This window comes from Fringilla coelebs, assembly GCF_963513975.1.
Source record: "Fringilla coelebs genome assembly, chromosome: Z".
Lineage (NCBI taxonomy): Eukaryota > Metazoa > Chordata > Aves > Passeriformes > Fringillidae > Fringilla > Fringilla coelebs.
This window is the reverse complement of record NC_140031.1, coordinates 43,768,391-43,792,433: the sequence shown is the minus strand read 5'-3', so window position 1 is coordinate 43,792,433 and position 24,043 is coordinate 43,768,391. Positions and strand designations below refer to the sequence as shown.

Genomic DNA, 24,043 nt, shown 5'->3' with positions numbered 1-24,043 from the left:
CTGGTTCTCAAGTACTATGTGCAATTTTGGGTTCTCCATCTCTGAAAGAGCTCAGGTACAGACAAAGGCCATGATTCAAGGTAATGATGGTATTTGAAGGAAGAACAATAGACTCCAGTTCTTCCAATAGGATGTGGAAGGACAAACAGAGGTTATGACAAAGGTCTGAAGACTTACAAGTTGGATGGGGAATGGAAGTGGGATGATTGCCTTCTGTGCCTCATCATACAGAGAAAACTTCCAGTGAAATGATCAGTTTAAAACAAAACCAAAGGAGCTTCTGCATATGCAACTTAGTCAAAACAGAAAAAAAAACCCAGCAGAGTCTACACAATGCTGAAAGCATTGTGAGTTTGAGAAAGATTAAAAGAACTAAGTGAACATAAAAATCTTACCAAATGCTATTAAACAACAAGATCCCAGCAGCACATGAGAAAGTCTGGGTTGCAAGCTACTGAAGAACAGGACATTACACTGAAGAAATGTTACGTGCTTGCCCAGCAGTTGCATCCTTTCACAGGCCTCCTCCATTAAGGGCCACTGCTGGATTATCAGTCAAGGACACTGAGCCTAACAGGACTTTTGCCTGACCTCGTACATCTTAGGTGATTCAAGTAGCTTGCAAACCTTACTCTAAAATGTGAGGAATACTGATCTATCCTTCCCTATCACATCACTCTGACCTTTCTTTCCTAACAAATTAATATCACTTCAAGATCATTTCTCACCAGAACTTGCAATAGTACCATTTATGTAGAGGAAATTTTACTTGCTCTCCCACTTCTTGAACCTCAAAGCCCATTCAGGAAGCCTCTCATAAGTCATGACCAGAGAAAATATAACAAAAGATCAGTCACAAGGGCTGGTCTTCTTTGAACAGCTGAACATGTCATTAATTTCCCTGTAATATACATCTTTGTAGTGACTCACTAAGTAGTTAATTACACTAATAAGAAACCTCTAGATCCAGGGTATATCCGGGCAGACTGTTCCTACTGTGGGACTGTCTTTAGCAGATACCCTACTACATCTAGGGGCTGGGGAGGGCAATGCCTCATTTACTGGCAATGTGCTGCAAAAACATCACCTGTCTGTTCTAGGCACAGTGTGGAAAGACAAATGTCTAGCAGGTTTTGAGCACAACTGCCCTCTACAATTACTGTGGTAGTGGATAGCAAGTCACTAAATTTGTGTGCACTGCGGGGGGACTCTGTGTGCTTGTATGGGCATGCTACAAGATTTACTCTAGTGACAAAAACTTGAGATGGCTAGAGTTGAAGGACAAGCCTTGAATAAATTCACATGAGACTTACAGGGGATGGACAAACACGATTTAACATACATGAGAATGAATGGGTTTAAAGTGTTGGGAAGTCAAAACATTCAGCCAAAATTCAGTCTGCATCATACAGCTGACTGCTTCTCTTTAATGAAGATAACTCTGCCACATTTGCTTTGAAATACTTACTACAACTTTACACTAGTCTTACCAGAAACTTTCCACTGGCCTCTGCAGAAAAATCATGTGCTTTAAGCTTCTGCTCTTGTTTCCTGAGAGTGGAAGTGTCAAACCTCTGCTGCTTAAAAGGATGATGTCATTATGCTTGACTGAAAACACTCTCAAAAGACCAAGGAAAGCTATGAATTCAGTTGCAGCACATATTTACATTAGGAGACCTTTTCTAAAATCCATTTTTCTACTGTAATGCATTTATTATCTAATGCTTAGTTCATGCTAACCATCTGACAAAATATCACTCATATTACAGAGGGAGAAAGAAACAATTGGATTTTCATGTGCTCATCCACAGTCTTTCAAGGACCGCTGTTGTAGACAAGCCACAGTGTATTTATGGCTTATTACAAATCCATACTACTGGAAGTGAGTAGGGCAACGCCCTTATTAGGCAGTGCTGTCTAAGAGATGAAATCCCACAGGATTTCCATCTGAATTATCATTTAACCTTCCCCCACCAAATCACATTCAAAACTGGGAGATTGCAGAGGGATATACAAACAGGTACCTCTGTGATATAAGACAGTCAGAAATGTCCTAGTGGACTGTGTGGTAATGTCCGGGAACTTACTGCCATTGCTGTTGTTAGCCTTTCCCAAACTGTATAGTTCCTCTATGGGACAAGTGCTGGCCTACCACGTGGAGAAAGCCGGGAAGGAAATTTGCGTGCATGCAATCATATGTAATATACAGTCATATGCTTCACTACTGTTCTCAAACCAGCTTCTCCTGCCGCAGTTTCACTCAGCCAGTGCAAGGCAAGCCTCAAGAAGAGATGATGTGTCTACAAGGAGCTCATACAACAAGCTATGTCCTACGTCCTATAGTATTGTTGGTCAAAAGGCTTCAGAAAACGGATGCCATTTAAGACACGGGCCATGTAACAGGGACTTTTTTAAAACACTTTTTTCATCTAGTGGAGTGAACACTCAGAAGAAGGAAAGTTGATTCTCCACCCTGGTGCCCCATGATCACACCCAGATTTTCTGCTGGGTGTGAACAGCCTGAACAGCCTGCCTCAAGTAGCTTCTTACAAGAAAAAGAGTAAGGACACAGACTTTAACCTCCCTACCATACCTCCATGTGCTTGGCTCCAATTTTGCATCCTACAGAACAGGCGAAATTCATGCAATACAAAAGATCAGCGACAGAGCTAGAATCCTAGTGCGAAATTTAATTTTATTTGTTTTAACTGTATCACTGCCCTTCGGGCAACACTCAAAGGTGTTCTGTATAGAAATGAGGAGCAGGTATGTAAAATGTTTATTCCTTGCCTTTCTTTTTATACAAACAGCGCTGCAACATTTAGAGGTCACACATTTTATCATGCATGCACTTAAATTTATGTTTTTTAAAATCTAGTGATCTGTCCATAATTTGCTAGTAATTACTGCATTTTTGAGAGCTACTTAGAATACTTAGCATTTCCCTGAGGCTGCAAATGCGCACACATTTTAAGCCAGCAGAACTGAATGTTATCATCAGGGTCTCAGCCCACACAATCACTCCCTAATCATAGGGCGCGAAATCTTGCACTCTCCCCTTCATGTTTTAGCATGAATACCTATGTTAACATACAATCAGGTCAACCACTTTTAATCCAGATCAATTCCATTATGAAATTTACTGCATCATCTTGCAGAGGGAATAACAAACAGGAATGAAGAGGGGCAAAAAACAAGCAGGTGGATGTCAGGCTAAGTCATATGTACTAAGACATTTCAAGAAACTGTAGTCACTTAACTACCCAGATATCAGAGAGGCATAAATTTCCAGTTTACAATTCAGGCCCTTGGTGTTGAATTTACAGAGCTCTCACACACAGTTGCAAGCCCTTGTATTAACCTTCTTGTACTAAGATACCGCCTCTCCATAAAACACAAAATAGGGCAATCAGTGAAGCCCATGTCCAATTACACAAGCTAAAAACCTGTCTCCAAATTGCTGTTGCACCTGCATTTCACTTGGCCCTTACTTTGCTTACTGAAATGCCTTGCTGTGAAGTACCTCAAAGGGATTCAGGAAAAAAAAAATTAGCATCTTGACAAATTGCTGGCATTGGTTTACAGACTCTGTAGTAGATACAGAGCATGCTATCTTCAGTGTGCATGTCCAAGATTTGACACACAATGCCTTCAATAAGCTGTGTCAAAAGCCTCCTTTGTTCATGAGCAGAAAGTTCCCTCTTTGTTCAAGGATGTTACTGCAGGTCAGGGCACATTTTAGCCTCTAAAGACACTAAGTTTCAAATGTGTTGGCTGTGATCCTACAGTTAATTTATCCATTTTGTCTGGCCACATCGAAACCAGTTAGTTTTTGTTTCACTCACTGATGCACTACAGCAGCTTAACTACCAGATACACTGTGACATTTTCTGAGGAAAACGGTGGACCCTTACCAGACAACAATGCACAGCTGGTTTAGAACTGCTGACTTCTGGACTCCAGCTTTTTTCTCCTTAAAGACAAGATCATGAGCCAGCTTCTCAGAAGCCCCCCAAAACTGCACATAATGTCTTAAATCTATACTGCTGTTGCAAAGAAGCACAAAGTGGCATATGAGTGCTTCCTTTCACCAACAAACAATATAGACCTAAGAACACAGACACTCAGTACCTGCTTCTGTCAGAAGAGCTGCAGAAGCTTCCATAAATAAGAAAAGCAAGACAGTCTCCACAAGGCACAGAAAACCAGTTCTGAGTAGTACAATAGCTGCCTATTTTCAGCCCCTGCAGACCCCAGAATTCTTTGAATGGTTTAAAGTAAATTATATGCATATATGTGCATACACATATACAACTTAAGACAAGTAACAAGTTATAGCGAGTCCTCTCCAAACTGCTCATCTCTGTCACAATTCTAGTGCTGTCACCCCATCTATTGTTGCCTATGGGTTGTCTTGCTCTTACAGCAGCAAAGACAAAGTGCAGAAGGAGGACACGTGGAAAACACAGGATGAGCTGTGGAGAGAAGTCGTCACTGACTGCTACATAGTGTGCAGGAGAGAACTATAATTGCAGTGCTTGATAATGACTCTCTTTGACTGGGAACAAAGCCAAGCAAGTGGTCCATGACTTTGAGTACTGAAAGGCTCACCAAATCTGAAATCTCACACAGCAGACAAAAGAATATCTGTTTTCATGGGTAACAGAGTTGGTCTGTGGTCCTTTCTTCACTCTACTGTCATTTCCAGCACTAAATTCCTCAAACTTCCATATTTTAACAGATATTGAAGATCTGTAGCAAAACATTATTGGATTTTCCTACATCCAAGTCAACTCTAGTCTCCAGTTACCCCATAAATAATGTGTTTTCGTGAAGTTCAATCAATTCCTCCCCCCCAATACCCACTCCATTGGTTGATTGTTGAAATAGGACTTTAAAACTTTACTCTGCTTCATATTATTTAAACCTGCTTAAAGGTTGTGGCCTGTCAGTGGCTAGAAGCTTCTGTACTCAGTGGCCCCATGCTGAGGGCAGAGGGCAGTAGTTTTACCACTCAGCACAAACCAGGGTTATATTTGGACTCATTCCAGCCACGACACAACATTTGACTAGAACACAGGGACAACCAAGAGCCTGTTTGTTACTGTGCAGCATAAAGACCTTCCTCTTGACAAACTGAAATGCAGACCACACACACTTACGCTGTGCAAATACCAGACTGAACAGGAAGGGTAAAAATGACAGGAAGAAGCATGTTGTTCATGCTCCCATGACAAAGAGCAACCATCCTTCTCCTTTCTAACTGCCTCTAAGCAGTTCTGGAAATGCAGGAATGAGTTCCTAGACTGAAAGACATGGAAAATGTCACTGTGTCAATGACTCTCACTGGTGCGGCCAGTGAACTCACCTGAAGAGGCTTCAAAGGATTCAGGTTAGCACGGAAGGCTTGCTCGGCTGCATGGAGTTTTTCCTTTGACAAGGTGCAAATGAAGGCTTCAGAGTCCATGACTGCTGTCTGATTTTGGATCATTAGAAATTCAGACGATGTTGAGCTACTGCAGAGATCTCTCAGTTGCATTCGATAGCCAGACACAATGACCTATGAAAGTGGGAAAAGCATGTAAGCCTGTCTTCATCTAAGACTTCAACATAAAACTGGGTTATTGCTCAGACAAAGCAAGCCATTCATAACATTTCCAGATAGAGGTGAGGGGGCATTCTTCTCTACAGGTTGAGCAGCCCTGATTCATATGCAACTCAGTTCCAAGAAAAACCCTTCCCTGCTGAGAACATGGGAGAGAAGTCCTGGGAGAGGCAGGTCCCTCTTCACTCTCCCGCAAATATGCACAAAGCAGCCGTGATCCTGTCCTCCACAGCAACCGTTTCCTCCAACCAAGGGTACATGTATTGCCTAACATTCAGTCTTCTGGGAAATGAGCCACAGATTAAAAAACAAGACTTGTGACCAGACATAAGTCTGGCAAATCTATGTGAAGGGCAAAAGACCTATGCCCCAAACTACTTAGACATATCTTCCAGCCACATTTTCTACACAGTAATGATTCAGAATCATCTCCCTTAACTCTGAAATATCTACTCACTAACTGCTGAGACAAACGTTTTGCAGTGTTTTTGAGCAGATAATGTATCAGCAAAAAAAAGTTATCTTACTGGCTGCCACAAATGAGATAAGATCCTAGAGTCTTCCTTCGCAGGCATATTTTTCTTAAGGTAATGGTTTCCTTGTCAATAACGCTTCCTAATCCACATGTAATCACCTAATTAACAAAACTGATAAAATCCCTCTGAGTTATCACCAGACTGTTTCAGACCTGATAAACAAATTCTTTTAATAAGGTCAGTTACCAGCTTCATGTTTGCTGAACAACAAAGTCCATGCCAAAAAGCTCTCAAAGGTGATAAACAAGGAAAAATCCAGAGTCTACTACTATCGGAAAGAAACTTTTGTTTGCCTTGGGGCTAGACAGATGGAACCATTTTACTGTAAATGCACAGGTAACAACAGCTGTATACTTAATTTCTTCTTTCTGTGGTTTCATAAGACCCAGTGTGCACTGCCCAACTTACAACAACTAAAGAGGATTGATGTACATTCCAGAAGAGTTAGCAGCTCCTGAACCAGGCTGGTAAGTCTGAAATTTTTCGTCTGTCAAAACCAAAGGGGTATGGCACAATTTGGGGGAAAAACATTCAGGAAACAACCAAATGGAACTGACAGGAGAGAGAAGGGAGTTTTAATGCAATACTCATGCAAACCTTTAACTTTGGTCTGTATCCATATGCCAAAAATCAGATCTTTCAATGCTACACAGCTTTCACATCAGAAAGATTTACCTTTTGAAAATTTGGGGTGCTTTATTTCTTGCCAGCAGAGATACTACTAGCAGTGTTATAGCCATGCTAAGAAGGAGATAATCATGGGGCACTGAAATAACACTCCCAGAACAAGCTTCCCTGGGTGGACATGCAGAAAAACCAGTCTCCCAGTGCCTCAGTGTTCACCCACAAAAAGTGAAGGTGATCAACCTTCCACCATTCTGAAAATGTCCACCATTTTCACCCAGATTTTAGGCTCTTTTGGTAAGAAGCTGCCCTTTTCAAGCACTGAGGTCCATAGCATGAGACCTTAGAAAAAACATTCTACCTATCCATCCTGACGTACCCAGTCTCACCAAGTCAGCAAGTTCTCTACCCATTCGCAGTCATCTGAACCCATGGGATCTTCAGCAGGCAAAAATACATCTTAAATTACAGTTTTAGACCCCTAAGGACTCTCAAAATGCCAGATCATGCCTGAAAGTAGTCATAGGTAACTGTTCTGTCCTTACATGTCATATAATTCTCTCCTTGGGACTCTTCCTGCTTCGTGAAACAGAGACTTGTTCCAAGCAGAATATGCACCAGCCATTACTATTTACTCTTCGCTGACAGTCAATGCATCATGCTGCAGTACTGGCCCAGGATCTCACTGTGCCTTCAGCTTTTCAGAGGGACAGGACCTATTCCCACCTCCAAGCCACACAATGTTGTATTGCAACACAAGAGCTGTCTGGCCACACCTGGACAACAGCAGCATACCAGGCTTGATTACACAGCTGCCTGCCCACTGCTGACCCAGGCACCTTCCAAATCCCAAACCCTTCTGAGCACACCTGCCATGACTGGAAAAACACAAGGCTGAGCCACTCAGCTCCAGGAAGCTACATGCCCATCAAGACAAGGCTTCAGTTACTTTGATCTGTTCACACTAATTTCAGTATGCTAAATACACAACCCTGCTGGACATGCTGGAGTGCTGTCATTACAGTAACACCAGTAAATAGTCCCATCTCCTTGGAGACTTCAGTTCCTTAATTGATGGTGTAGCATAACTTCTGGCCTCACTGAACAACCCCAGGACACCAACAGACAGCAGAAGCAGGCTGCATTTGCTGTGAAAGGTTGGCATACTCTGGATAGGCCCTTTTACTACATGACTTCTGAATGAAGCTGTGACCCACTCATTCAGAGACCTAACAAGTACTGCCTATTAATCCTGAAGTCACTAGGCAGTCCAGCAGTGAGGTCAGATCTCCAAACCAGATCTCCAGTAAAATCAAAGATGTCCATTTTGTGAGTCAGATAAAGTCATTCTGCAGAAAGTGAGAGGTCTGCATCTCTAGTTACCATCTGTATTAGAAAACTGCTCACAGAAAATTTGGTGGGCTACTGCTCTGCTCCTCAGCTTAACGTCCTGGTGCTCAGATTAGCTCTTCTTGTCATCCCTAAGCACAAAATGCTGTTATGACTTAGCAGCACCACTCCCCGCGCTTTAGCAGAATCAGCTCAAGAATTACACAAGAGCACAGCCTGAAGCATCCAAGGAAGAATAAGGTGCCTGACCAGTCTTTCACCACCTGTGAGACACATTATGTATATAAAAGCTAAGTTTTTTTCCTCCTTCCATTTCCATATACAAGCAATACAGCCTGGCAGTCACACAGTGCAGTGAGTTTTTTTGCGGTTTCTGCCTGTTTGAAAATCTTTCTGCCTCTCCCCTAACTTAGAGAGAATGATAAAGAATGCTGTTGCTGCAGTCTTCCAGTTACCCTCTGTAACGTGATTCTGTCTTAATCTAATTATTTTCAAGTAAAACAAAGCTTGCAGCCTAAAATGGGTAAGAATTTTTTCTCTGCTTTACATTTTTTTAGTAGAATGTATCCTTAATTTGTAGGATAACTTATTAAACTGCACTAAAACAGATGGCTTGAAAAAATTCACTGAAGAACAAGACAATGTGTGCAAAGAGGGACAGCATCTGTAACTACAGGAAAACAAAGACGCAAAGACTAAAAAGACAATTAATCCATTCCGCTTCAATGAAGAAGTCTGATATGGAGTTGAAGATCAAAATGGATTTCCTCCTCCTTTTGTATACCATCTTCTGCATTCTTTCAAGAGGATGCCTGGGTCTTCCTTTTGAAGTCTGTTCTGACTTCTGCATTAGAAAGGATGCTAGTGGACTAATTCATCAAGCCTAGCAAAAAACATGTTATAAGCTCGACAAAGACAGACAGCCATCGCATGGATGTCTAGCCCACTGTCACCACTTGCTATGTTTATGACTGCAATCATGGAGCACTCCGGAGAGCAAGACTCTTGTACTATGTAATTTACAATGTGTCTGTCTTAATGTGTTGGCCACAAACCTAAAAGTAGAGCTCCTTCTGCTGCACAGGAATGTAAGGCAGAGCAAGACCTAGACCCCCTGCTCCAGTCCAAGCTGAGTGGCTGAAAACAGTCAGAACAGTGCTAGTAGCTTAATGTTTTACTTCCATTAAAAAAAAAAGAGAGAGAGAGAGGAAGGAAGAAATTCAGTTTAGCCTGAGGGTACTATTCTCTTATGCAGGTCAAAATATTTACTTATATTCCCAGTATCCTTTTACAACTTAAAATCAAATAAGACAGTAAATTGAGGGCAAGAGGGAAGACAGAAGCAGGGAAAACATTTTCCTCTGTGTTTCTACAGCACCTAGCACAGAGGGGTCCAGCACTGTGGATCTTGGCATTACAGCTAAACAAACAATAGATAAGCATTATGTTAGGAGTTGAAAGTACTCTTTACCTGCTGGAGGTTGACCCCTGCATCCAGTAGCTCCTCTATAGCAGATGATGGCATGGACACATTATGACGGAGGAAGTCAGAGAATGTCTCATTGTCAATCAGGAAATCCCGAAGTTTCAAGTCTGGAAAATGACAAAACAAGCAAAATTCTGGTCACAGCAAAGCCAAAAGGAAACTCACATGAGAGCACTGAACAGGAAAAGTCAAGCTGATAAATAGGGGAGAGGGAATTACACAAACCACAGTGCAAAAGGAAGAGGAGCTACTGGTAAAGGGCTCTGAAACTTGGCAGGCTTCAAAAATGTCAATCCATGATGTCTTGGTCTCAAATAAAACCCCAAACCACTAACAAAAAAAAAGCAATCAACTTTCAAAACCAACTCCCACTAACATCATTACTTCAGGTCAATTTGCTCATACATACACAGAAGCAAGGCACACCAAGTTGCCTCCTTGATCTGAAACCCACTACAGCATTAGCACTTAATCCCTGTGTTGTTACTGAACATGGGACTGAACTGGTGCATGGACCACTAAGGGATTTACTAGCCTTTAGTTAATTATGTTAACAGCTGATGTACTCTACCACTAATTTCAAAGTCTGACATATGCAGACACACAGATGATACAGAATCACAGATCTAAGAAACAATCTTAGCTACTTGGAACTTGCAGCACTATTTCCATTTTCTTTCCCAAGTGCTTCACCTTCTAAAGCCATCAGTGTTTCAGCTCTTGATTTTAAAACAAATTTGTACCTACATCACAGCAAACCATCTGGAACCATATGGAAATTATAATCCAAGCACACTACTAAAGTCCACAAAAGTGGAACTTTAGAAGCTGATGCTCAGAGCTGACACTGTTTTGGGTTGTTTTCTTGGGTTTTGTGAGTGGGTTTGGTTTTTTATGGTTTTTTGGGGGGGTTTTTTTGCAGTTGTTTTGGTTTTTTGTTTTTGGTTTCTTTGTTTTGTGGTTTGGTTGGGGGGTTGGGAGGAGGGCAGGGAGCAGTGTTTAGTAGTTTTGGTTTGGTTTTTGTTGTTGCTGCTTTCTTTAAGAGAGAGAGAGGACAATTCTATCTCCATAATGCTCAAACCAGAAGCGATGAGGAAAGCACCTATGCCAGGAGGAGGTAAGAGACCAAGTCCTATAGGATTTACCAGAGTGAAGAATTCCAGACTGAGGTACGACAACTAGCTAGGTGTCATGCTGTATTTTCCACTTTAGGAAAACAGAATGCGGCAACCTAGAGCAAACAATGGAAAACAACGAGCTCTAAAGAGAAAGTAATGATATCAAAGAATTAGAGGCATGTACCTTTACCCTCCTATAGGGGACAGCTGTAAGAACCTTTTCCCCCAGCTCCTATGCAGGAGGGGTTTTATGATTTGGCTTGGTTTTTTTTTTTGAGTTTTGGTTGGGGGTTTTTTTGTTTGTTTGTTTTTGGGGTTGGTTTTGGGATTGGTTGTTTTTCCTGTTTTTGTTTCTTTGTTGGGGTTTTTTGCGGGGGTTTTTTTTGTCTGTTTATTTTTTCTTTTTTGCGTTTTTTTTGTTGGTTGGCTTTGGTTAAGCCTGGACAGGTGACACTGCCACTAATGGGCCCCATCAGGAAGAAGTACGGAGTGCACTGGGGTGCCACCAGAGGAGACCCAGTGGTTCGGTTGCCACTTCTGCCTCCCAGGCTGATCCTGCCAGAGGAGCCGGCAAGGGGAGGAACCACACACTCTGCTCCTGCAGCACGAAGTACACAGGGTTACTGACGGTCATTGCTCCTTCATCTACATATCCAGTTACAAATTCCCCGTTGCCTTTTTGTTCCACACGAAAAAGTAAATCACCCGCCTCAGCTGAGGCAAGGCGGAGGTTACTCTGGGGCAAAAGTGTCTCCCTCGCCTTCCTCTCTCCCACGCAGCAGGACCACTTGTGAATATGCTGGTTTTGAGCATGCCATGCAAACGCCCCACTTGAACCCCGCTAGCAAAATCCACCATCACCTCCACTCCGTGCCCGGGAAAAGGCTGGGACAAGATCTGGGTCCTGTAATAACATAAAACTGTCCTTCTCTTTCCAGCAGAGGCTAAAGCACCCTGCTTCACTGCAAGCAGCGGAAAAACTTCCCCCACCCCGATTCCTTGGTTACTTCCAAGGAATGTGCCAAAATCTCTAAACACTTCTGCAGCTTGTTTATTTTTTGGTGAGATCATCAACTGTTCAGAAAGTCAGATGGACAAAGGGGCGGGGGAGGGGGGGGGCTGACTAAAGGCATACTGACATGCAGAGATCAGATGTTTGCAAGCTTTTTCATTGAATCTGCCCCTACTTAAGATATTTTTTCAAGCTTCTCTTAAAGGTCCGCATGCCTTATGGAAAACAAAAAAAAAGCAGCCAAGCAATAATTCTTCCACTTTTCTGTTTCCTCAGTAATGTGTTGCTTTTTGGTTTGCCTAGTCTGTTTTATCTGTGTTTGGCTTGGAGGTTTTTTGCCACGTGAAGGCATGATTTTCTTGGTCAGGGACATATTCTATAGGCAATTGCAGGAATACAACCTGAACTACACAGATTCCTGCTGACCTGCCTGTAATCATGAGGGGGAGTAAAAGAGTCGCCATCTTTCACAGCTGTAATTAACCAGTCCAGCATTAGCAGAGCATCCATCCCCTGCCTCTTGTGTTATGCCAAGCATTTTCAGACTCACTTAGCACTACAATTTGCTGAAAATTAATGCTGCCCTCCAAGGAACTCCTACAAACACCTGAACAAGTTTTCATCATCATTTGGAGTAAACCATGAAGAAAACAGAACAAGGTTACCAGAACTGTGACCCAGTGTTTGGCTTCCAGACAGCTGATCATGAAGCCATGATTACCCAAGACCACACATGAAAGCTCTGTGAGACCAAGGGACCAAATCCCAACACCACAGTCCTGGCTGCAGTGCCCTAAGCACACAGCCAGCCTTTTGTACCATGCATTTTCTCCCACACCCCATCTGGTCCTACTTCCAGGACTTGTGGGTCAGCGTCTTATGCAAACCCTCTCAGTTATGGAGGCATGAATAACAGCTTGCACATGAAACAACAGAAAGCACCGAACACTGCAATGCATCTAAATTCTCCCTCTGGATACCTTAAAAAGTCAAGGTTTAACAGAGGTTTCCTCTTGAAAACAGCCACTCCCATCTAACATAACTGCTTGCCCACTAGGGCCTAAGGAAACAAAAGAGCATTACTTAGAAAACACCCCGCAAAATAGAAAGCTAAAGAAACAGTTAAGTCTTCTGAAGGCTAATACCAAGGTTACTTAACAATGCAAATACCTGGAGTGGATGCAAGAGAACATTTTACCACCGTGGGCCTACTACTGCAATAGTTTTCTGCCATAAAAATTTAGACACACTATCAAGTTACTCAAATACACGAGACAAAATGTCAGCTCAAACATGATATAATCTGTGTGTCTCCTCTCTTACTTGAGAGTGGCCAATCATCATCATTACAGTCAGCCACTGCAAGCTGCAGGCACAGAACAACGCACTGGAGACCAATCTCTCCACATACTTTGACATGGACATGCAGCCTTTTCTTGCCCCTCATCTTTATTTTCAATAGAAAACCAATGGAGCTGCAGCCCTGCAGGCTCCCTCACCCTCCTGACTGAAACCATAAGCCCAAGCAAGCAAGCCAAGCCCTAGGCATAAATGGGGAGATAAACTTGAGGTCAGACTGAGCAAACACACTCAGAAGACTGTCAAAACTGATGTGAACCATCTTGCTGATTCAGTGGTGGCATTGTCAGCAGAAATAATACTGAGACAGCTTACCCCCATGGCAGACTACTTCTGCAGTTTCAATCCTGACATAGAGGGAGCAATAACAAAGAACAGCGACTTTTGCTTATAAACCATGCAAATAACTGCCAAAATCAACAGGTCTGGCAGGGCTGAAATACCTTTGTTGTAATTAGCTCCAGTTTGGACACAGTATGGCAGTGCAACAGAACACCATCCCCATGCACATGAAACAAGCAGAAGAGACGTCCATACTGCATATGGGAGGGAGAAAGATCCTTTGTATGGTCACATAAGGAAGGATCATACAGCACAACTGAGAACTCCCAGACCTGGAGGTCTTGCGCCTTAATCACAGAATGTCCTTTCCTCTCAGAAGTCACCAGTCAGGATTAAACAATTACACATGGCAGTATTTCACAGATATTGTTTTCACAAAAGGCACAGCTGTCCTTCATTTGCACACAGTTCAAACAAACCTTGGGGGCTGCCTTCTGGGCATCAAAACCAGAAACTCTCGGATTTCCATACTGCAGAGCATCTTCTACTGCAACACTTTATTACATCCTAAGATTTACATTTTACTGACAACCTAACCTTTTCCAGAACCTTTATGCCCAGGCACAGTGGTAGGCCAGTCAGTCCTTGCTTAAGAATCAAATCTTTATGACCAAAAATAAAACCAAAAAAACCAAACTCAAATCCCAAAATGTATTCCAAGAGCTCAAGACAATCTCATGAATTAGTGAAGAACAACAATCTCTATGCTGGCTATATTACTGATTAAAATGAACATCAAAATAAAAGTATGCATTATAAAAGAATAGCAAATCAGTGCTATGTGGGGGTCTCTGGTTCCATACAGACCAGAAATCACTGATTGTGCAGTAAAGGAAGTATCTGTGGTCCAAAAGCCCCAGGGTTTTATTTTCCTCATTCAAGAAACACATACCCAGTTACTTTCCCAAGCTCAAAAGGTGGGTCAAAGGGCAAGAAAAGCCATGTCTGGGTATCAGTTTTAATTTGCTGATCCTACTAAAAGTATGATCATAACAGGTTTTGAATTTCCAACAGTACTGGGAAGATCCACAGACAAGTTGAAAAGAAGAAAAGCTCTTAGGGGCAAGTTTCAGGACAAGACTCTTCTATCACACTTCTCTCCCATTCTTTCTTCTTTCACTGAGAAGCCAGTCACTTCCTCCAGAAACTTAATGGTGCAGTGTCTTCTAAAATTAAAACAGCGGGGTGGGAAAACAGAACCCCACAGAAATTGTGGCTATGTTTTTCATATCCTGAACACTGTGTTCTAAAAATAAAAGGCATGCAAATGGAATTCAATGTTATCTCAACCCACTGTAGAGTAGAAAGCTCACCAGGTCTCATGTTAATTTCTGGGGTTTCTGCCCAAAGGGTTTGTGCCCATAATCTAAAATATGGGTTGTCAGCCAGGTTTTCAGACACTTCAAAGCTAACAAGGTCAATGAAAACCCTGTGACAGTCAGATCTACTTCCCAGTTTCACATACCTTAACTCCCTATAAAAAACTAATGAAGGGAAGGGGAGAAGCAGCTTCACGCCTTAAGTTAATTCAGCAGCTAGGAGGAAAGCAGGGCAGTATGTCTGATCTATAGACATGGCTTTTTGTCATCAGGAGACTCCTCTCTACTGATTAGACATGCAAGACTGAAAACAATTATGTTATTTTATTTACATCCATTGCAGTTGTGGAGACTTGCTAGCCTTTGGCTAAGCCTGTATTCATCACAGCCAAATATCAATGCAACACAGAAGCTGGTATGAAATTCTGACCCTTATTTCTTACCACAGAGACTGTTCATAGGGCAACCCAATCATTTTTGTAACAGCAACTAAAGTGTCACAGCAAGATGAAAAAGTAAGATAAGATGAGGCACTAGACTCTTAAGCTTCATTCTTTAGAATCAGCAAGGTTCCACAAGTGCCCAAAGGAGACAAAAAAAAAAAAAGAATTGGGTTCCCAGCTCAGCATCTGTCTCCACCAATTAACAGACAGAGCAAAACAAGGAAGAATGTCAAGCAAGCAAAGAACATACTTTCTTATCCCTGTTCAAAGACTTCAGATTCATAGTTCCCCATTCAGGTAAAACTGCACTTCTACAGGAAGGGAAGGGCCAGTCTGATTTCACAGGTCTGTGCAAAACTGTGCCAAGGTGTGACTGGAGAACAAGGTCACAAGGCACCCTAGTCAAACAGGCCCACTTCACCCAGGGCACTGCTTCTTCACTGATCATACCTCCAGCAACAGGAGATTTGGACAACGCAAGCCCATGGAGATGGTGAAGCTGAGACAACAAGAAGAAGCTCCAGCAGCTGAGAGCATTTACTGGTAGCACACATGACCACTGCAAAAATTCTAGCTAGACACCTGGCTTTCAAGAAACCCTCACATGGTGAGACAACCAGGGTGGGCAATCAAATGCTGCCACAAAATGACCTTGTACACTCAACGTCTGTATTAATTTTTCATTTATCTGTGAAGTATTTCTCTTGAATAAGTGACAGGTGCACTTGGACACCTGGACTCCTTCTCACACTCATTACCTATCACTGTGATTTATTGAGAAAAGATGTCTGAAGCTACTTTCCACAAAAATAAAAATGGGCTCTCAAGTAATTTCAACAGCAGAACCAAAGACTGAATGACTTGTAATTATATGACCATCCAGAATAAACTGACAACCATCCAGAGGAAACAGAAATCTCCTAATGATGAACCATGCTACTACACTGTACCCTACCAGGCCAATAACCCTGACTGACAATGTGAAAAGCAAAACTTTTCGCAGTGCTGGGCAGGGCAACAAGTTTTGACCTGCCTTCATAATACTCCTTACCTTGGACAACACATCCAAAAAGCATGATAAAGGAATATTTTTTAAGGTTTTTGGTCTTGGTTTTTTTAGCACTTATTATGTTTTAATTATTCTCTTCCTCTGGGGCAGCTTTCCCCCTGCGAGGTAAGAATAGCTCTCAGAGCTGCCTGCGTACCTCTTAATGCTGGCAAGAGCTAAACTGTCTTCTGAAAAAGTTGGACAGCCATAGTCTGATTGGCTTACAAAAATCAAGCAGCTCAGCAGGCCTGTTGTGCAGGATCAACTAGTGTGAAAATACAAGCCTAATTTGCACACAGGCAAAGTGCTTTTCCTTCTGCAGCCATGGCCTGACCTGTTTTACAGCAGGCTACAGCTCTCTGCCCTGAAAGCCATCACACATCAAACAGTGCTGCCTCTGCAGACACTAGATAATACCAAAGTGAACGCCCCATTAGCCAGGGTCCATCATCTTCATATATCTGCCATGCCAAATGGTAATGTGAGTAAACAGGAGGCAGCCTGCCATCCATCTCCACCAGCTAGCATCTCTCCTGAGAGAATGCTGTGCAAAGGCCCAGGTCTTCCCTCTTATCTTGGTACTGTGACATCAGGACCACCTCCATTCCTCTCTAAGTCATGATTTTTGCTTGGAAGAGCTTTAAATATAGACCAGAACAATTACTCTGGCAGAAAGCATGGCTCTCAGCATGTACTAACACACATACACAAACCAGTCCTCAGCTAGCCTTCACTGGGGTACACTGACTTCAGGCATGCAGAGCCAAGATCCTACCTCTACCCTGCATGGGAAGCCAGCATCAAACACAAGGCTAATACATCCCTTTCTGCAGTTGTTTTGTGCAGAAGTCATCAGGCCCTCTTCCTGTATGATACACATGACAAAAGAAAGACTGCATCAGAAAGCCAAGACACAAGTCACAGAGGCAAAATCCTCAGGCTGGTTGCCACAGCCCTGCCAGCAAACACAGCCTGCAGAGCTCCTGCCTAAGGAGGGGCACACCCAACCACCTCCCTAAGCTCCACATTGTGCCTCAGAACAGATATTCTTGAGACTTTCCCTGTTGCAAGGCAAATTCTGTTATCTGCACAGACAGCCATGAAAGAGAGTTTGCCTATGAAGAAAGCAGAAAGAAATTATGCACACATCCAACAGTGCAAAAAATTAAGCAGGCTTAAAGGAAACACCCTAAGAATAGTCATTGTATTGCTTTAAGAAGTAAATTCTGACCAGAACTTCAAATTGCATGGCATTATAACTGGTTGAAAATTCTCCTGCTAATGTGCAAAAAATAAGGACAAACTGCAAATTTCTTAGTCTCTGAACTGGCTTGTCAGTCACAGAGATGATGGAGCACAGATGTGATGATGTAAAATACTTCATTTTTACAACAGAATTATTTTCAGGAGTGGTAAACCAAATAAAGTCAGGGATGGTATGAACTACAGAGAAGGCCCTCCAAAGGTCAAATCCAGCTCAGAGCAAGATAGGTTCTTCTACAGAGACAGGAAGTAATTCTTTGATGTTAAGACTGGGTTTTCACTGCACTGGGATTATTCTGCCCTGGATAATATACAGGTTTTAGATGTTTCAAAATATCAACTTATAAAGTAAAATCTATTAAAAAAATCCCAAGCAATAGAGAGACTGAAAACCAAATGTCTTGGTCACATCCAGTCACACAACACATGCCACCACAATTCTAATGGCAAACATAAGCACACAAGGAATGGCAACAGCACCATGATATTAAAAATGCATGGAGCTAAGGAGAAGTTGAAAGAGTAAGCTGTGACCAAGGAGGACCCTGTCCAGAATTCCTTCTACTTGAGCAAGTGACTGTAAATTTAGTAGAAATTCAAATCACAGGAAAGGGCAGGGCCAGACATCAAATTACCATTACTAATAGCAGAAGTGTTTTCAAAAGTTGGCTATGTAAGCCTGTATCAGTGAGACTGCTTGTTCAAAGGCAATCAGAAGATATTTATATGAGAATCATTTTCTCCCCAAAACAAGCAGGCAGAATGTAAGCAGCAGTATTTTCCTACTTGAAAATTATCACAGCACCACCTATCCATTTTGAAGAGTTTCTCCCATTAAACTGGCATGTGTAATGATGAACCTTAAGCAAAACAGCAGGCAGAGCTTTCCAGGATCAAAGCACCCTGACTGTCCTGCACTTGTATTTGTTCCTCCTTAAACAGAAAGGCTGAAGAGTGGGTGTGAAGGCTCATCCTGCCAGATATCTGTTCCTCTTACTTGTCACAAATGCGGGGAACTTGACTGACATCTGACTGATTCTAAAGTTTACCAAGATACCAAGTCTGCAATCAGTAGATCATAATAGCTCTTACTTTTTCTATGTTAAGGAAGATCTGACACTTCTGAATTTAGTGCCAAGTCCTAATGCTCCTTATCCAGCACACTGCAGCATAAGCCACCTTCAGAACAAAGAGTAAAACCAATAAAAAAATGCTGAAGATTAACAACAATAAGCCAATCATGACACTGCACTTAGTTTAACCATAAACATTGTCTACTTCAACTGAAAATACAACTACATCTAAATTATTTCAGCTTGCCATGATTGCTCCCTACATTTAAATTTAGTTGGTCACTGCAAAGTTACCCTTACAGATAGTTGTTTGGGTTTGCTTTCGAGTCTCAAGTCCAACGGAAAGGAATCAAACCCTCAAACTTCGGCACTAAAGAAAAGATGTTTTCTGCACCTAGTTTAGGGCAACCTTTGCAGCTATTCAAGCCCTTCACTACTAGAAATCAGACTATTGAACAACAGCATTTCAAAATAATTGAAAAACTTTCTCGATCTTTGTGAAAGACTAAAAAACAGATGCTTAGTAAATAATGACTGCCCAAATTCACACAAAGTTTTAACTGGAAATCATTTATCTCACCTTATAAGTGTGACACTATATTACATTACATCAGGATGGTCCCAAACAGACCCTGCCTTGGTAGTTTCAGGAGCTCATTCTTCCAGCTGGTTTTCTATTGACCTGTCAATACACTAACCAGTCCTTCCCTTTGGTACTGATATAACTTGCTGGCTGAAAATACACCATGGAGTATTCGCACCATTCTGCTTTGCACAGAGGACTGGATTACTTCTAGGTGCAGGCAGGAGCGGTGCCTCTTGGTACTTTAGGAACCTGATTCTGTGTACCAGAGTCAGAAAGCACAGCAATTACCTGAAGAAAATGGATTATGTACTGCTGGAGAGGTCTTACACATTATTTCTATGTATACACTACTAAAATTCCTTGCACTTTAAGGTAGCAGCAGAGATAACACGAAAAAGAAGGATAAAGACCAGGTAGGTGAAGACACTTGTGGACTTAAAGGGCTACTTCATTGTCTTGATTTGTGTTCTCTGGCTTTACAGCACACTTCCCTACCTCCTAAGGAGGAAGCATGTGAACAGAGCAGGGTAAAACCACAGGTGATGGCTGCTGACCATGTTGTCACATGATAATAATGTTGCTACAATGAAAATTGTTGGGACAGTGGACTTCCAAGTCCATGTCAGGTCCCAAGTATCAAATCCACTTTTTTTTTTTCTCCCTACTGTTCTGAAGCAGTTTTTTGCTGGATAGGCAGCAGTGCTGCTTTCCTAAGGAGGTGTTTGGCACAATCCAGAACAAGCACTCAGACTTCAGATATTGCTATCTTTGCAGTGAGCTGTCTTTGCCGCATCAGCAAATCTCCTTCTGGCATATATCTATGCTCAGTCAGCTTCAGATATGGTCCAATTATGTTTCAGCTGCACTTGTTAGAATACATGGAGAACTATAAGGAAAAGACCTCCAAAGACATAATAGTTTATGCTTATTAAGTTCTGACCGTCTGTGGTTGCATAAACTTTCTGACAATGTCAAAAAAACACATCTAAATACTATCTCAGGTAGTATGTTCCTCTAAAAATATATTTAGAAGAACAGGAAGGTTCAAGAAGGAGGAAAAAACACCACAAAACACCAAAACTCACAGGAAAGGGTCTTATTTTAAATCCTTTTAAAGGGTCTTTTATTGCACCATTCTTAAAACTAAAGCTAAATTGGAAAGGGAAGGAAACTGGCTGTTTACAGAGGATGTGTGTCACAGAACAGCCCACATACAGCACACAGAGTGCTGCCAGGTCAGCATAAAAAAAACCTAGGGCAAGATCTTCAGCTAATAGATGAGTGACATTCCACTAAATTTTCAAAGGTACACCAATTTTTTATTAGCTGAATATTCCTGATACACAGGCCTAAGCAATACCAGGTTTTAACAAGCTCTGTTAATTATTGACGCTCAGTAAATACATAAGAGTATACCTATCTTTTTAATTCTGCAGCTGTTGCATTTAATTAAATGGATTTCTTCAGAATTTTGAAAACAAAACATAGGAAAATATAAACATAAAACCCATAAAATGAATTTAAAATGTGTTTCAAAGAATTCACAACTACTACTCAATAAAACACAGCAACAGCAAAAATCTCTAGGGTTGAAAGTGGAGAATGTCACATTTTAATAAAGCTGCAAATATATTCAGTAACAGGAGGCAGAATATTTTGCTTCATTTTAGTCAGGATCCTGCTATTAAAAATCACTTATTTTACGATCCAAAATATTTAAATAGAACATGAAGGACTACCCAAAAATTGAACTGTTGTGGATTTTCAAAAAAATCGGGCAAGCAGTGCCCTGCCCTCTTGCCTGCATAAAAAAGAACTCTATTTACCATCAACATTTTTTAAAAGCCATTAGCTTTTACTGCATGCTGACTGCATTGAAAACTGCCACATCCTACTGTGTTTGAGAATGATGGCAGCTGTTTATTTATTTAGCTCACAGGAATGCTGTAAAAATTAGGTAGTAAGTGTCTGTAATACATGCTGAAGATAAAATAAATTTAAAAAATTACTAGAGACTGCTCCAAAGCTGAATATTAACTTGAGAGACATGGGAGGTCAGACCCAAATTAGGCACTCTGGCCTCAGTACCAACCAAACACAGAAGCGTACAGGGCTTTTTCCAAATGGGGCAATTTCATAATCTCCACTCTCATGAGAGCTCAGGCCCATGGAAATCCCCTGAGAAAGCTGAACTTTTCATCAGATAACAGTGTTACATATTTCCTAGGGGAGTACTAACACTAAGCTCAATGTCTCTGTCCTGCTGTCTCAACCAACCTCAGAATGCAGCTTAAATAAACCCAATGCAATCTTCTACAAATCAGGCATTTCTTAAGATTCTGAGATTAGAAGTCAGTGAAAAGAAACACAGAATTTGCCAGAGTGGAAAACAGAAAATAAATGCAAATTGAAGCTAAAACAGCGTAAGTTTTGGCAACATAGTCTTGACATTAACAAGCTATACTGACAAGGCTACATGCAAAGAGGGAAATAATAGCAAAGTGTGAGAAGTTTAGCGGTTCACTTAACATTTTCCACTTTATTTGCTGGCTTAAAATAAAAGTCAGCATTGACAGACAAGGCTAAAGACTAAAGAAAACACCCAGAACTTTTAAAGATGGTCCTACCTCCACAGCACATACTAATACTAATTACTGATAAGCACAGTAAGCAATTCTTGTTTTCCTTATCATTGTATCTTTATCTAGACAAGTTAAGATAAACAGGAATGAAATTAAGACATTGCAATTTGGTATCTACTGGAACAGCTCTGTTGATAATTGTTGCTAAGGGTGCTGTTGACTGCCCTCCACGCAGTGAGACTATTAACTGGCACCAGGTTAGCTGGTTCTAAAGTAATCATACCACCAGCGCAGCCTTATGCCAGCAAGCTTGCAGTTTTCCTTGTGTTATTTTAACTGGTTTCACACAATCTCCTGTGACAGGATTCTCAGAAACATTTTTCGCAAGCTCCTGTCACCTAGTATAGGTCAGACACAACAGGAAGGCCAGATTTAAAGTAACACTGCATATGTTTTTTCAATTCCCTGTTCAAAGAGATTTCAGTTTTGCTCTATCACATCCATACATATCTACCTAGAATCCAAGCTGGCATAATTCTGAACTTCTGTCTTTAGAAGTATCTCTGTACAAAGGAAGTTCAGACCAAAAGGAAGCATTAAAGCCCAGTTCTACAGAATCAGACTACAGCACATTATGCTATATGTGTTTACTCACCTCAACCTCTAAGCAAAGTCACATAGTAACAACTGCTCATGAACAACCCCACAGAAATCAAGTATGATTCTCCCGGAAACAGATTTTAAAGTACAGTAGACCTTTGTACCTTGACCTCTATCAAGATAATTTTATTAGTTTAATCACATCCTTGCCTTCCAAATAATAAGGAAAGCAGACTCTATTGAAAATGATAATTCTGTATCTAGTTATATTGTAGTTACAGGATGCTATTTTCTGAATTATGCAAATATCATGTCACCTAACTAATTACAGCTATATACTTAACTGCCCAATAAAAAACCTGGGACCAATGCTGCCATAAGAAGTCTTTGCCACTTTTGCCTATCACTTGACTGTCAACCTCCCGGTTTCAGTTGAAGACAGGAAAAATAACACAGGAATTGGATTCACAGAGAGACTTTGCCCACAGTAAGGAACTTAAAGTGCCTTTCCAATAATGTTTTGGAAATGTTTTTCCAGAAAATCTTCAGTTGCCTAAACAATTTCCATTTACTTAAAGAAAACTCTAAGAACATTCATTTCTATGTCTGTTCAGCAGCACAGAGATTTGAAGAAAAAATTAATTAAGCAAATGTGGGAAAACTGCCACGTGTACCTGAATTTCCTACTCAATCAACAACTACAATCTTTGTACAACCCAAACATCCAGTACTGTCTGCTTCTTCCACTTGCTCATTGTGACAGGCTGCATCTGACCACAGCAGAAATCGCAGCGGTTCCCACACAGTCCCAGACTCCCCTTCCTGGAGGCATGCTTTGGGCTGGGAGGCAGTAGCAGCCAGGAATGCCCTAGGGAGTTCTGCTGAGGGCTAGTGCAAGGTAACTGCTGCTGAATACACAAAGGTAAAGTAGCCTTCCTACCTACCCCAATAAATCAAGACCTCTCTACTGAAACCACAGGGCAGCATTTCTGGCAGCACTTTTTCCTCGGCCTAAAGGAAAAGCAATGACCTGAATGTTACTGTGGAGCACACTATCAGAGAACTCAGGTGTCTATTTATGTGCAGCAACAGGAATGCTACCCTGCCACAGTTGGTGTTTGCAGGTGTTTCTGGGCATGAAGGTCACCTGGGCATATGGTTTGCTAGTCTAAATTCTAGCCTAGCTGGTTTTTGCTAGGATTCTTCCCAAAGGAAGTCAGGGAGGAAACCAGTTAATTAGACAGGCATAGGCAGGTATAAGAATCAATCTGAATGTTTAGCTTGAGGGCGTGGGTTCAATTTTGTTAGGGACAAGACACTTCAGAGGGAGTTAGCCACCACCTTAATGTCACCCAGCAGATAATGTATGACATCCTGTTTCCCTGAGCACCCTGTAATCATGCAGTAATAGACAATCCACCAGAAAGCCTCTCCAAAGGCTCTTCATCAGCACAACCCCTCTACCATCCCTTACCTGTTAAATAAAAAAAGCATTGACCAGACAGGCTGCAAACTCCTTCAGTGTCAACATCTCTGTGTGTAGCAGAGTGCAACATCAGCAAAGAATGCCAGCCAGCTGATGTTTGTCTCTTCTGCCACAAGCAATACTAACCCAGCAAACAACTGGGACAGGCAGGGCACATGTGGAATAATAGCCTGAGATCTGATGCAATTTCTTAGGCGATGTTTGTTTCCCT

General features: G+C 41.6%; 1 protein-coding gene across 3 annotated transcripts in view; it reads right to left on the bottom strand.

Moving 5' to 3' along the window:
- Positions 1–24,043, bottom strand: part of ABCA1 (ATP binding cassette subfamily A member 1) — a 98,802-nt gene that overhangs the window by 43,984 nt on the left and 30,775 nt on the right. For all 3 annotated transcript variants that reach the window (XM_084224864.1, XM_084224863.1, XM_084224865.1), the window contains exons 6-7: positions 9,587–9,708; positions 5,369–5,560 (exon numbers count right to left, since the gene is read on the bottom strand). In XM_084224864.1, the coding sequence (XP_084080990.1) occupies positions 5,369–5,560; positions 9,587–9,708 (314 nt within the window). The remainder of the gene's footprint in view (positions 1–5,368; positions 5,561–9,586; positions 9,709–24,043) is intronic.